We start from the raw sequence: 15792 nt of genomic DNA on the forward strand, positions 1-15792 counted from the left end.
TCGCAAAACCCACCGGCCTGTATAAATTATGCATTCTGTGCTGCAGTTATGAAATCTAAATTTAATTTTGAAGGGCTCGTGTGGGTGATGGATATGTTTCATTGGATTTGAAGGGAAGATTATGAATCACGCAGAGAGCAAAATGAATTACGCAGCGTTTGAAACAATAGCGCATCAGCAGCCATCGCTCGGCTGACGGAGAGCGCGGGTTTATTGCGGCAGAGCAAAACGAAGATTGCCTGAAGACTTAGCAGCGACTGTTTTGGCGTAATGACACAGTCCTGCATGTCTGTGAAAGAGCTAATTGGATTTTGGAAGAACTTTGCCGGGTTCTGATCAGCTCGGGTGGATGTTCAGCAGGAAAACAAACGCCAGTGTAAATAAAGTTAGTGATGGTTGAATTTCATTTAGCCGCCTCGGCTGCAGGTTGGTGCCTGCTGGCTTTTTTTCACTGTCACGATTTAGTAGAGAAACTTGAATACAGCTGAGTTGTCACTAATGTTGTTAGTCGCACCTGTGCTTTCTCCTTGAAGAGGAAAATAGTTTGAGATAGAGACGGTGTTTGGTAGTAACAAAAAAACAACTAACAACTTGACATGTTTGGTTTTTGCTTGTTTTAATTTCCAGCCTTTTATCCAAAAAGATTTCTCCTCAAGTTCCCCCCAGCACTGAAAGACTTTTGTTTAATTCTCACATATTTTATAAGTTTCAGGAATCAAGAGATGTTTTAGAAAGTTGAGGCGTTCACATCTGGAAATTTTCCAGAAGGAATAATGTCCTTGATTTTGATTAACACACACTAAATTTTTCCTGAGCTTTAGCGTCTCACCTCCTAATGACTGTAATGTGATGTGGACATTAAGGGAAGGGAAAGCTAAATCGGTTACTGATATGCAGAGCATGAATGCCTGACACATTAGATATATTGCGCAACTGTAGTTTGAAGTCTTTGTTAATGGATTCCAGCGAAAGTGCTGCAATAACCAAAGTTTTCTCAATTTTTCCATCAGTGGGGAAACAAATTTAGATATTTTAAAATATTCCCAGTAGTGAAAAATGCAGCCATAAATCAGAAACTGGACGCCAACCAGCTGCATATGTTAGGTTATCTTCTTCTATAAATGTATTAAAATCATGTAACTACTGATCATAGCAAGAATTTTTAAAGTCAAAAACCAAAATGACATAAAATTATCCTTTTAATCACTGCAGAAAGTTGTTTTGTGCATTTTTACTGTGACAGTATGCCAACCTGACTGTGAGAGTTCTGCAGTCAAAAAGTTAATCAAAGCAATGCTCACTACTGAACACCAGGGGGTGCTGAAGTCCTACAGAAGACCAGTTAATGGAGACTTTCTTCCTGTCTGCTGTCACTTTTAAGTGTAAAAGCATCATTAGTTTTTGTCGGTTCTCTTGCTCTGCCCCATTATTCCTTTGGCTGAGTACCCAGGATTACACAAGTATTTTGCTTGTCAGATAATGATGAATTGATTTCCTACAAACGGCCCCGATTCTTTAATCTTCAGATTGCCGTTTGCTACTTCGCCACAGTAAAGGTTCTGCTGCAGCGGAGGGCATCTTCCCGTAATGTTTCCTCTCTTCACAGCTCTCTGTACTGTCAATGACATCAGCGTCGAGTTCAGAGGAAACAAAGAGGCTGGGTGATGCAGACATGTGACCTCATCAGTCAAACCATGGCACTTTATTCTCTAAACACAGTGCATTTCCTTAAAACACAATATATATATGTATATATATGTATATATATATATAATTTAATAACAATATAAAACTCCATTTGTGTATATAAATTATGCATTCAGTACAGCAGCTCTTATATTTTCTACTAAGCTTTGGTACAGTGGAACATTTATCTCTGTGAGCGAGGTTATGTTTGAGTGTGGGAACAGCGAACCCACATCGTCAGGAGGAAAGAGGGTGAAGGTCAGGGAGTGCGAAAAAATGCATCTGTATTGAAAAAAAAAAGGGGGTTGGGGGGGGGACGTGTGCGAGCGTGTGACTTAAAACAGGAAACAAGGTATTGTCACACCATCAATACTGCATGTTCCAAGCAGGCGCTCTGAGGTTGGAGCAGCTACTGTGATGAGGAGGTGGGGGAACCACGCAGTAATATCCTGCGTCTCCAACTCCCCCAGGCCCAGCTTTGCTTTGAGGAAAGGGCACCGAAGCTCCTCCCTGCAGGGGGCAAGACACGCAACGTTAGGGCAGATCGTTTTACCTGTTGTGTGAAGACAAATGGATGAGTCAGTGGGGTGAGACAGGAAGTTACCTGAACCATGCTACACTGGTGGGAGGCAACTGGTGCGTATGTGCCCAGCACAGGCTGAGGCTGGGCATGGGAAGACTGCTGCACCTTCACAGCAGGGGGGTAACCTGCTGCACACAGACGAACCACCGGGATTATTAGGAGCTGATTTCATCACAGAGATTTAAAAAAAAAAAAAAAACAGTGGGCAACACAAATGTTTTGAAATTTTTCTTAACATATTGTGAGTTGGGCTGGGCTATTGACATATCACTGAGTCTTTTATGATTATTACATATAAATGTTTGAATGCATAACAAGTTTAGCAGAAATTACTGCCTTTCATGCTGAAATAAAAAAAAACATACTGATTATTAGACACATTATTTGGTGGCAGGTTTCAATTACTCATGAAGAATATTTTTGCTGCATTCCTCTTTATAAAGTGACAAGTATTGTCTATTTATAATGCTATTTAGTCATCATTGCATATTTAAATTTACTTGATTGCATTCTGTCTGCGTAATTACTTTGACCTTTTCACTGTTTTCACTCAATATGTTTTCTTTTTTGTGACTTTACTGTCCAAAAATAATGTACTTTTTTTTCTAATAAGTTAATATTAAACAACTAACTTTATCCTATAGTCAGCTACTTAAAGTATCCTCCATGTAGTTTGCCTACTGTACATCTGAAATAGCATTACCTTAAAAATAGTGATAGTTTTTTTTTTGCTTTTAGTTTATTTGTGTAGCACATTTCAGCAACAAGGCAGTTCAAAGTGCTTTACACCATTAAAAACATTATACAGGAAGTAATTATGCAAAAAGCTATAAACATTACATTTAGTCAAATGCCATCATCAAAAGGATCAAATATACTGATCAATGTTCCAGTTATTATGAATCAAAAGCAACTCCAAGCATGTTTGTTTTAAGCCTTGATTTAAAGGAACTCTGTGTTTCAGCATCTTTGCTGCTTTCTGGAATTTTGTTCCAGTAAACAGTATATAGTGGTGTATAAAGTGTCTTTTGGTGTATAGAAGCTGAACGCTGCTTTGGTTTCAACATCTTTTTTGGGGGGGGGGACAGAAGGTATTTTCAAGCAGTCGAATCTGGTTCACTTGTAAGTGTAGTGGACTTCTTTCAGTAAGCTGACAGGCAGTGTGCAACAACTTAGTTATAATAATCAGAGACAAAACTCTGGTCACTCTCATAGTTTCTTTAGCATTTCATTATAAAGACTGTGACGCTTTAAAACGTAAGACATTTTTATAAGATCTCCACCTTCGTAACTTCATAAGATCTTCTGCTTTACATTTTCTTCAAACACCAAATTAACACTGAATTAAAACAAAAAATGCTGGTAAAGTATTTAACCAGCAGGGATCAGGAGGTTGAATCGTGTCCTCTCTGACGAAAGGAAACAGCAGGAAAAGAGACCGGTTCACTGTGAGACCCTCAGACTACATCTCTGACAGTGTAACGGCCCCCTCCTCTACTGCTGCAGTTTGCTCTTTCACCAAAACAAAATGTAAAAAATCAGTCAAGAAAGAAAGAGGAAGTACCTGCTGGTTGTGCTGCTGAGCTGCGGACATGTTGGGAGGGCGAAGCGGGCCTGAATCCAGGCTGGGCTGAGGTAGGGTAAACGTACACAGGCACCTATTGGACGACATCATTGCTGCTGAATATACATTTCCAAGTCTAAAGTGAAATATACAAGGCAGAAAAAGTGTTTGCCTTTACCTGTGGTGAGGGCTGGCAGTAGTTGGGCAGGTTAGGAGGGGCAGGAGCTGCATAGATGTAACCCTGACTGGGAGGGTAGATGGAAGCGGCGTCTCCTGTCGACGGGCAGCTCACTGTCACATGAGCAAACTGTGAGGAGAGATCTTCAACCTGTCAAGTCCAGAGAAAGGAGGTCAGTACACACAGACACACACAGACGCGTGCAGCGGGTCACTCAGTGATACATACTGTTGAGTATGGCTGTGAGGGAGTGACAGGTAACATCTGGGGAGCTGAGTAAGAGACAGACGAGTACTGAACCACCTGAGAGACGGATGGAGACACAGGTAAACATGAGCGTGTCAGTGTGATCGTGTCTGGCATGTGCGACTTCAGTGTTTTCCACGTACGACAAAAAAATAGTTGCGAAACCTTTCTCTACCCCATTTCCCATCTTAATGTCTAGGTTCCATTTACAAAACCAGCCTATAGGAATCTTTTTAATAAATTCATGGAAAACTTCAGTTTTTAACATTTTAAACTGAAGGTCAGGGTCAAAGAACTTTGGAAGGTTGAGATTGGGGGGAAAAAGTGTGTTTGTGTGCACTGCAAAAACACAATCCGAGTATTTTTGGTTTAGTTTCTAGTGCAAAAATAAATTACAACACAATGCAGAAGCTTTTAAGTAAATACCGTCTTAATATTGATGAAAATGTATGAATTGTAAATTAAATAATCAGCCAGTGGAACAAGACACTTTTCAAATTTTATAACTTATAATATGGGAGAAATGTCTTTCTGACACAGCTGGGTTTTCCAATAAAAACCCATAATGTCTTGTTTTTCTCATAACAAAACATTATGAGAAAAATGTCTTGTTCCCCTGGCAGATTATTTAATATATAACTAGTCCTTCTCCATCAATATTAAAGAATTACTGACCTAAAAAAAACCTCACATATCGTGCTGAAACATTACTTGTAGTTTATTTTTGTCTTATTTGAGATGTACTAAGATATTTGCAGTAGAAATTAGACCAATAATACTTGTAAGAGTTCATGATTTTGCAGTGTGTCATGTATGATGTCAGTGTTTTCCAGATGTATGAGTCAGAAAAATAGGTGCAAAACATTTCTAGGCCATATTTCCTATCCTAATATTCAGTTTCAGTTTATAAAGTCAGCCTGCTCTAGAAATCTCTTTAATAAATTCATGGAGAACTTTAGTATTACATAGGTTGGGTCTGGAAAAAAGTGTGTGTCACCTGCTGCTGAGGCGGAAAAGTCTGGCTACTGATTGGTTGCTGACTGTCTGGAGGGTTGTACACAGCAGGGCTTCCATCAGGGTTCAGGAAAGGTTGTCCTTTGGGGTTAAAGGTTGAATATGATGAACGTGAACTTGCTGTTGACAGAACGGTGCGATGTGTGTGTGTGTGTGTGTGTGTCACGTACCAGTAAGAGGGTTCACTAGTATGCTCCCTGGTGGAATGCCGTTCTCCGTGACGTAGCTGTGAACCGGCTCCTCGGTGATGGGAGGAGGCGGAGACGGATGAGCACAAGAGGGTGGCAGTCTGTAAAGTGAGATGGAGCCTGACGGAGACGAAGAGAGGCATGCAGGAGAATGTAAGATGAACAGAAGATTTCTCACAATTATTTAAAAAAAAAAAAAAAACAACAGAGAAGTTGTGCTAAAAACAACCTCTTCCGCAGTAATGACGTTTTTCTTCCCTCTCCTGAATATGTGAGGAAGACTGGAGGTGTTGCGTGAAAATTTACAGCTCTGGTGTGAAGATTTGTAGATTGGAGTTTAATTTTCACACCAGAACTTCGACTTTTTGTTAATTAGACGCTGCTGAATAAAAGCTGATAATTTATAAACAGCGAGCCCCACTCGGGCACACATGACGGTGATGAAGCCTGCGCCTCTCTTTCCGTCTGCACAGGTGTGGAGGAGTGAAGCCCCTCACCTCTGATGACTGACTTTACACCTCCGTGAGATGAGCGATAAGTGCTGAAAAGTTACTAAGTGATTTGATTTTTTTTTCTTCTCTGAAGCTTGAAATAAAAACGCACCTGATCGTGTGTCCCAGCTCTGACCCGAAGGCTGGTGGGCTTTCACCGCTGGACTCGTCCACTGAAAGGACGAGTCTGAATCTGTGCTGCTCCAAGGTGGGGGGTCGTTGCTATAGCAATAGTCGGTCTCGATGCTGCTCTGCTTGCTGCTGCCCGTCCAGCTGGAGCTCGAGTTGGCACGGCTTTTCCTGTCAGGCAGTCATGAGACATTCTCATCAAAACCGATCAGATCTCGGATTATTTGGACTTCTCGGTAGTAATGGAGGTATTGTTAATAATAAAAAATGCTATTTATATTAGGAGTTGAGACAAAGTTACAATGTGAGAGAGTAGCTACAGTAAAACAAATTGTAAGATTTTAAAAGAAAATATGTTTATGGAGACATTTGAGCGTCTTTTAGGTATGTATTTCTAAAACAGCAGTCGAGAGATTTACAAAAACGTTCCAATCCAGGATACTCCATAACAAAGTAAAAACATGAGCAAATATTTTGTTTTCTAATTAGCCTTCCTGTTATCAGCGGAAAATCTTGCTCTCTTTCTCTCGTTCTCAAACCCCCATAGGCATATCTGGACATGTAGAAAACACAGTTTCTTTTTAGATGGTTTATTAAATTTCTATAAATCCTCTGGCTTCATGTTGAAGCACCTCACTGATCCTGAAAATTGCTAACCTTGGTCCGTTCATGTGATCTGAAATGAGCATGACGAGAACATATTCGCTGAAGACAGTTTTCAGACCACCTTCAGAGGAGTTTGAAGAAAATCGTTCTCAATGCAACACTCGTATCTGCACAATCTGTCCAACGGCACATTTAAGAATCACCTGCTGACCACGGCAGCATTGCAGCAATGTCTCCTAGTAAAAATCGTCCATGAGCAATTTCTGTTTTTAACAGAAACAATCTTCAAAAGAGAAAAATAAGTAGCAATATTGGAGAAATAATGACCACCTTTTATTAACATTTCATTTTAAAAATGACTTTCCAATCATCAATGGAAAATTTATTGACATTACAGTAGTCAAACTTCAAACTTTCCAATGGTGTTTGGACAGGTTACAGTAGCTTTGGTAATTAGCTCCAAGTCTAATCTTTAGCTGATATGTCAGGAGGGAATTTTGACCGTTAGACTTGTCTACTCCTGATCAACTGGAACCAATATCAATACCATGTCTAAACTGGGACCTTAGAGCCTCTTTTACGCAGTAAGAACTTCTCCTGTGAGGAATCTCACTTGCTGATTGGAAAAAAATTTGATTTTTGCGTTTCCAGCCAGCCAGTAACCGTTCAGGGCTAATCGAGCTGTAAATGGTCCGATTCCAGTCAGCGGCCCGTTTCTCTGTGAATCTCTGCCTACATGCAGCATGTAATAAAGGGATCAGGCCATCATCCATTAACTCACCAACGTTTTAAAGACCTTATGTACTTCCAGGAATCTTCGACACTGACACACACAAAGGAATAAAATAAGATCTAGCTCTTGCTGCAGATTCTGAAAAGCCCTGCGCCAGCCAGGCTGACCAGATTAAGATGATAAATGGCTGCATGTTTGCAGCGAGCGCTTTACCTGAAGAGCTGTCTTTTCCTCTGGGTCTCCACGTATGAATTGTACTCCTCCACGTCCCTGCACGCACACAGGCGTATATTAATGTCCTCATCTAAATATAATATGCTGAAAGTTACATGGAAAATATACACCTCAGGCAAGGTTACCTGCTTTCTGCATGGCCGCCCTCCTGAGTGCAGAGTGGCTGCAGTGATAAAAAAAAAAGAGAGGCGCAGAGGAGATATTAACTCCAGTCCATTCCGGGTTTTTTTCTTTTCTTTTTTTTTGTCGTATCCTGTTTAGTTCGTCTTGGTCTCTTTCTCTCACCTCTTTGTTGAAGATTCGTTCTCGTGCCCTTTGGTACTCTTCTTCTCTCTCCTCCATTGACTTACTTTGCCTCTCCCGTGAAGGGTGATGGCGGCCCTGTTGGGGAGAGGGGGGAGGAGGAGAAAGAGGTCAAGGATAGACTGCGATCAATGTCGGCTTTGAAGATAATTTCCAAGAGCAAAGTTAGACCTGGTCGTCCGAATTGTCCCTCTTTAATAGTATTTTCAGAGGGAGGGTATCTTCGGTCTTGTCCTTGTGAACCATGTCTGAGAAGCGCTGCTCCGGTCTAAAGCAGACAAATATTCAAATATATCACTTCACACTGATACGTAAGTGGCCACAGGGAAACACCCAGATGGATTATTAGGGCTTACATGCGCGTGTTGCTTGTCCTGTTGATTATGACCGACTTGCCTGTGTGGTCCACATTGTGCTCCATGCCAAAGTAGGCCGCCACCCGATGGACCAGCATGCGGTGGTAGGATGACATTTGAGGGAACTTCTTAAAGGAGCTGAGAGAAAGAGGAGGATGGAGATGAACTACAACTACCAGAAGTGGTTCTGGTGGTGGATGGATTATAGATTTTAGGCCAAAATGTCACCACAATACCCCCAAAAAATGATCTATAAGTTGTGCCTAGATTTGCTTTTTACAAAATATGGGTTGTTTACAATTTGGTGCTGGATTAAAGGAGAGTCGTAGTTTTATTTAAAGATTTGTAGAACCTCTCTACCTGTGCATTAAACAGAGACACAGAAACACACACGCTGCTTCACATGGACTCACCTATTGCTGAAGATGAAATCAGTCATGTCCTGCTCCAGTTTCAGCAGTGTCAGACGGTCTCTGGGGTTGCTGTTGAGGGTGTCCTCAATAAACTGGTCCAGATCTGTGCCGGTTGAGTCGGTGTACTCCACGCTGGACTCTGAGAGACAACACAAACTCTTATGTCACAATAATAAATGCCCGCATTTATTATCACATTTAATTACTTTTACAAATGTATTTGCTTCCACTTGTCTCTTTGTGAGGCATCTGTCTCACACACACCTTTAGACAGCGGTGGTTTCTTTGGATCGGGGCTGTTCTCCTGCTCCTCGTCCCTACTGGAAGTCCTCTCGTTGTCATGGCAGCTGGATGGGACGTTTGTGTCTGGAGATGCCTGAAACGGAAGAAAATAAAGAGTAATTTGAGCGCCGCAATGAGGCTGCAGAGGGGGCGGAAGATTATGAAATGTGTACGTCTCCTACCTTGGTTTCTTCAAACGGGGAGGACTCCTCGCTGAATGCCATGCTGCGCACCAACTTTCCTTTGGGCTGAAACACATACACAAGCATTATTACAAATTCATAGGGCCCACTGCAATCGATATCCCAGTAAAAATGAATAATGAGAGGAGGCGTAACTTTAGCTTACTTTGAATTTTTTCTTTGGTATCACCTGGTTACAGTGTTCCTGCGGGCGAGGGAAATATTTATTACCAGTACCTCGTAAAATGAGTGGTGTTAGGGAGAAAGATGAATCATATCGGTGTTGTCAATTAGCAGAATGTGTATGTTAAATGTCACTCACCTGCTGCTGGAGCTTCTTAATGTCAGCGTGACACTCCCCACCCCCCTTCTGACTGCAGAGGGGTAGACATGGCGACAGGGAGGGGTGGCTTTTTGTGTCACAGGGTTTTGAAAGGACATCTGCACTCTCTATGACCGCCTCCGTCATCCTTCTGAAAAAACACACAAAACCACACGCCCTGTGCCCTGTTTAGCCAAATAACGACGCGTTTGTGCATTTTATTTCCATTTAGAGATATTTTTGGCTGGATTCTTACTCCGTCCCTACCTGTGTGGAGTTGTTTACTGGAGAGCCTTACGAGTGAATGATGGGGTCATATATCCCATGTTCCCACAGGGCAGCAAGAAATGCAATTATCGCGTCCGCCTCTGCTCGGCTTCGCTAGCGTTCTCCTCTCTGCAGGCCCCCTTCAGTGGTCAATGGAAAACAGCCTGAAGAAATCAGAAAACATAAGAGAGAGGGGGGGAAAAACTGTCAGCAGTTATTGTATGACAGAAACGCCGCCGCACGCTTGTTTCAAACGGTAGCCGGAGCATAAAAGCCTGCCTGCAATCTTGTGCTCGTTTGTGTGTGAACCTCTGTCGGCACTGCCAGAAAGCTCTCCTGGCTAATTGCAGTCTTCCAGTGGTAATTGTTTTACTCTGTGTCTTCAACACACGCGTACGAGCCTTTGTGCTCGGAAGTGAAACCTGCCTCACGCATGCATGGTATGTTGGTGCGCTTGTGCGTTTTAAAGCACGTCCTTGAGCTTTTCTTAGAAACAGCAGCTGTGGAGGAAAGAGAGAGAGAGAGCATCATCTGATCTGGCGACGCTGATATTCCCAGAATGCCGAGCCGAATCCCTGATCCCTGTGGCGAGACGATCGGAGGGGACCAGAGAAAGACGCACAAGCCACACACAAAGGAGGCAGCATTCCGGTATCTTTTCTAAAGCGGGTGCAGTCTGCTGTAACACGCCGCTCCGGGGGACGCTTCGGCCTGCAACACCTGAGAGGGAATAACGAGCTGAGAAGATGCTGAGTCCCACAACATGACTATTTAACAGCTGAATGCAGTTTACTTCCCATTGGCATCTCAGTGCGGCATAAATAAAAAATATCATTGACATTGAAATCTCGGCATGTGGTGGTCTAAAAATTTCCATTAGAAAAGGGATTGGCTGTAGGACTGTTGTGTAAACATACATTATGTATACATAATAAACCTTTTACAATCGAGAAGAAATTCATCGCAGTTGCACCAACTAATCGGCCACACACAGGAATCAAATTATTTTTCAGACGGTGATCAGTGGGTCAAACATTGAAAACTGGTGCTTTTCCCACCTGTTCAATAAATATATTAAAACTAAGAATTGCCACCATTATTGGTCTATAAAGACATGCAAAACATTAGATAATGATTTTTGACATATAGATTGTTAAATAAATGGGGTTATCTACTCGGATTCAAAACTACCTTCTTGATCAAAGAACCTGCACCACATTTTTCCTCTCTTATTTATTAAGGTCCTGAATTGGATAAAAACCAAATAGATCAAACAAAACCCAAACCTGTTATTGGCTAGATACTATAACTGTATTAAATACAGCCGTATTTAATAAACTAGAATATGCACTCCTATGAAGATCATTTGTTACACTGAAAGTATCTTTTGAAAATAATAGCCTTAAACATACTTTTCATTACGTCCACATTTCTGTATTAATAATGTTTTTATTGGTCTGATGTAATATTCTGCTCTAGGAAATTAAATGTCACATTTTTTTCAGCTGTAAGCAAAAAAATATAATTAACAGAAATAAAGGCTTGAAAACTCACTCTGTGTATAATTTGAATAATACTTAGTGAATCAAGTTACTAAAATAAACCAAGTTTTCTATAACATTGTACTATACTGAAGATAGGAGGTTATTTAAGACCAGCCAACGCAGATGTTTTGTAAGGATAATAAGACATTCAATAAAAATAATAAAAAAAGATTAATCAGTATTTCACCAGCCATTCAGTTGGAAACTGATTGGTTGTGATCTCTGTGCATCTTTATTATAAACCAGAAATCAAAGCAAAGACCACTAAGATCCCCGTGTTTCTGCACCTGAAATTTCTCAGTGAACAAGATGCTAACAAAGATTCACACAGAGACAAAATAATCAGGATTTAACTGGACAAGAGTGTCCAGCTAATCTCGATTCTGACTAATTCTATTGCTCTTCTTCTACATAAAATAGAAAAGATGGGTGTAGGTTCGCTGACAAATACTTTTGAATCCAGCAGAAAATTAACAACATACATCTCAAATTTTATTTTTGTTGTATTTTTGTTGACTAATGGATTTATAGACCAAACACTGCGGGACTTCTTAGTATTGATGAGTTGAGTAAACAGTGAAAATCAGATTTTTTTTTTTTTCTGAATTTGACCTGATCGGATCAGATTAATCAAAGCGATAACCAATGGGAGCTCCTGTATGCCCCTCTAGCTGGTGGAGTTTCACAGTTAACAAAAGACTAATAAAGATAAAAATCTGACTTTGTGTGGCGGTCTACTGCAGCCTGTGTAAAGAGGAAATGGTTGAGAGTTGTATAAACACTCCAGAAGGACATAATAAGGTTGGCGGGCTCCCTAATGTGCTGCTGGCGAGTTCTTGCTGAGCTGTCCATCAGCCAAACACACACCAGCTCCATGAACGCTGCTGCCCTGTGGTCAACCCTGACCCCAGACCTCACAAAGCGAGAGGGGTGGGGGGGGATGGAGAATCAACACATCTCCTTTAATTATGACGATCAAAGAGAACCTGGATGTAAAGCAGGAGGAGGCATGCTGGGGCTGGATTATGCCTGTGAATTTACACCAATAAGAGATGACATGAAGAAAGACATGAGGAGGAAGGGTATGGAGCAGATGAATTAGATGGGAAAAGATGAAGAGAGTGTTTTGCAGGGGCTTTAAAGGTGAAAGAGGAATGAAAAGAGGCGATGGAGGAAGGAGGAAAAAAGTGAGGAATTGGTGATGGAGAGGCTCGCAGCGACACTCCTGCTTCCAGGCTTTTCAGCCGACGGCAGTGAAGAGGGGATTAGAGCGCAGCCACCGGTTTTTGAGCTGAGCGCTGCAGAAGTGGCCGGCCGCCCGGGGAGAAGGTGTGACACGATCATTAGCGTGTGACGGATGGCGGCGGGAGGCAGGGAGCACCAGTTCCCGCTACATCATCATCCATCTGCTGCTCTCTCCGAAGCTCTGAAGCCTCGGAGTCACTCGCCCACCGGGAAACCTTTTTTCTCCGGCCAAAAGCTTTCCGGCTCATCTACACTGACATGCAGGCAGGACGGGGAAACAAATCCAAGAGCTGCTTTAAGCTCCTAAACCTGCTGCAATCCTTTTTGTAATTAAAACCCCTAAAAAAACGAAAAACAAAAGTCCACCTATCAATAGCATATCGCTTCTATTGTTTACCACTGTAGCTTGGCTGCTTAGATTTGTCACCCTGAACTCTTGTACTTGCAAATATTTATATCCATATTTGCCAACTGCATGTTCCTTTATCATCATCCCACTCCATCTCATGAAACGAATAAAACAAGAAATCCTTACTGCCTCGAGTCAAAGAGGCTGCTGTTAGTGTTTTCTCTCCAAGGGCCTGGCTGAATCTAAAACAAGATTTTATTTTATTTTTCTCCTCAGCCAGGGAGCTCATTAGGAAACACTGATTCCCAAACAGTAATGGTGAATTCCGAGGCTAACTCTGAACCATAACGTTGATGGGCTTTCTTCTAATTGGGGGAACGACAATACATTTTGTGTCATCATTTCAATTTCGGTTTTGCCGCTGTGTGTGTGTGTGCACCTTTTGAATTTTCTCCGCACGAGTTTCATTTTCATTTCCTCTTTGCTGCAAACCCACAGCAGGGTAACGCGTTATCTCACACCGCACTTTAAAGAGCCAGCAGAAAGTAGGTTGCACATGTGAGATTTAGGTTATACTGTCCTGTCATCAGCACCTGGCCAGCCGCACCAGTCTTATCACGAAGGTGAAGGTGACTTGTGGTTTCCACAGCTGCGCTGCTTTGCAGCTGAACTCAAACCCCAGATAGGGAAAAAACGCAGACTATATACGTAAGCGCAGCTCAGCAGGGTGGCAAGAGCTGCTGTTTCTGTTGCTTAGAAGGGAAGTTCGCAAAAACACCTGAGCTCTAAAACATAAATTCAGAAATAGATGGCAGTGTCATAATGTGCAGAATTATTATTGCAAGGTTTGTTCATTTGCATGTCGATAACATAATCAGACTGTTGCTGCAGTAGGTGGTCACACCTGACAGATGATGGTTAAAATCGTCACAGATGAAAAAGGAATGAGTGAAGAAGAAATAGATTTAATGACCACTGCAGTTTCATCACCAAAGGGCAGTGGCAAAATATTATTATATGCAATTTTCTTATATTAATCATTAATAATTCAACAGAAAGGAGATTAAGCATCAATTAGTTGAATATAATATTTATTTATTCACAAAGCAGTTGTTTCCACAGCACTACACTTTCTACTATCTGCTCCCTCCAAACCAAAGTCATAATAAAACTCTCGCTATGTGGCCACAGCTTTCAAATCGTCCCCTGCCTCATTGTTTTCGCATTATTTCGCAAAACTCAACAGTAATGATGTCACTTGGATCATTTTCTAACGTTGTGCAGCTCTGTTCTGTTAGCCACAATCACAGATCACAATCTCTCTGCTCAGACATACAAAACTAAACAGCAGAAAAAAACAAAAAACAAACGACAGTTTCATGTTCTTTTTATGTCAATAGTCCAGCAGATTTTGTGCATCCTTCTGTAGAGTTGAACTATTTTAGTGTGCTTCTAACTGAAATTTATTTTTTACAGTCAGTTTTGTCAGCCAATATATCTTATCTTGATCTTTTCATATTTAACTTTAGCAAGTAAAGGGTTTTTGTGTCTTTTTAGCTTTTGAGATCTCTCTCTCTCAGACACACACGATGTTTCTGAATTGTAAGTGTCTGCGCCCCTGGGCCTGTGTCAGTACCCCATGCGCGGCTCATTTACTAGGAGGATGCAGGGGGTCGGCTAACACGAACAGGTGGCACCTCTGCGGCTTCCTGTTGACCCGCATAACCAGACGGACAAGCGCTCGGTGGTCTACTTTCGGGAAACGATCTCTCTTGACTCTGTTTGGGTACGGGTGTGACCAAGACTGAGCTGAGCTGAGCTGACACACCGAGCTATTTTTACACCGGTCTAGGAGGGAGCGGACCTCCTGCTCCGGGACTTCACGGCGCTGTTCGGGCGGGTGAAGGATGTACAGCTGCGAGGGGCTCATTGATGGAAACACTCATTGATGCAATCAAGCTTTATGTACCCTCACTTCAGCTGGAATAATAATATTTTTTTTTCTTAAAAAAAGCAGAGGAATCGGAGTCTTTTTCAGGGTATATATAACACTTAAACCATTCAGCGGAGCCGCTAACGATACTGAGCTCCGCTAGCTGGAGTCAGACCTCCAGATTTCCCCCCGCTGTCACTTCATAGTTTCAGCTAAAAATAAAATAAAATAAAATAAAAATGTAGCATTACCTCTCCAATTAAAACAACTGGAGAGAAAATAAGCAAAGGATCGAAAAGAAAGCGAGCAGCGTCGATGTCATCGCCCCTCTCTCCCCCTCTCCCCCCACCCCCCCCGGCGTAGCGACCGTTAGTCAGCCTCGTCGCGGTGACGATCGACCGTTAGCTTACCGTGAGGTGACGCTCCTCCGCCGGGTTCCTGCCGGTGCAGCCGGTGCCGACAGCCCGCTTCTGTACACACCGCGTCTGTTGACTGAAGGGCTCTGTCGCTCCTCCCCAGCCTTTTGCTCGTCTCCGTGGAGGCAGGCAGGCAGGCAGGCAGGAGGAGCAGGGGGAGGAGAAGCAGCAGCAGGAGGAGGAGGAGGAGGAGGAGGAGGAGGAGGACGGGCGACAGCTCTGAACCCCGAGCCACGCGCCCACACACGTACACGCACACACGTTAGGAATGCACGAGCTCCAGTCTCTCCACGCGCCCTGAAACCAGCTCCTCTCTGCGCATCTATCCACCTGCATCCACCGCTTTATTTAACCCTTCAGACCTTTAGTTCACTGCTAAGACTCACACACCATTTATCAGCTTTTTTTTTTCTTCTTTCAAAAAACTTGTATTATTTTTGTTACTTTTCGAACAGAAAAAGTGACTTTATAATTGAATCTAGCAACATAATGTCGCGTGACTGTTTAGAATAAATGGTTTCTCAATTT

At 42.3% G+C, this 15792-nt stretch overlaps 1 protein-coding gene across 3 annotated transcripts; it reads right to left on the bottom strand.

The window, feature by feature from the left end:
• Positions 1-1673: 1673 nt before the first annotated feature.
• Positions 1674-15490, bottom strand: arpp21 (cAMP-regulated phosphoprotein, 21). 3 transcript variants are annotated; one of them, XM_028036008.1, is made up of 20 exons: positions 15259-15490; positions 9778-9941; positions 9511-9661; positions 9355-9393; positions 9189-9254; positions 8989-9100; positions 8725-8863; positions 8312-8449; positions 8127-8223; positions 7938-8033; positions 7778-7815; positions 7632-7688; positions 6063-6250; positions 5442-5579; positions 5255-5352; positions 4240-4314; positions 4012-4161; positions 3834-3927; positions 2291-2394; positions 1674-2196 (listed from the first exon to the last, which is right to left on the bottom strand). In XM_028036008.1, exons 3-20 carry the CDS (start codon positions 9655-9657, stop codon positions 2053-2055), a joined length of 1920 nt encoding a protein of 639 aa, XP_027891809.1. In that variant the 5' UTR covers positions 9658-9661; positions 9778-9941; positions 15259-15490; the 3' UTR covers positions 1674-2052. The 3 variants fall into 3 exon arrangements, with proteins under 3 accessions (XP_027891809.1, XP_027891808.1, XP_027891810.1); XM_028036007.1 differs by having other exon boundaries at positions 2291-2397; positions 15259-15488; XM_028036009.1 differs by lacking the exon at positions 4240-4314 and having other exon boundaries at positions 2291-2397.
• Positions 15491-15792: the final 302 nt, after the last annotated feature.

This window comes from Xiphophorus couchianus, chromosome 13 (genome assembly GCF_001444195.1).
Source record: "Xiphophorus couchianus chromosome 13, X_couchianus-1.0, whole genome shotgun sequence".
NCBI lineage: Eukaryota > Metazoa > Chordata > Actinopteri > Cyprinodontiformes > Poeciliidae > Xiphophorus > Xiphophorus couchianus.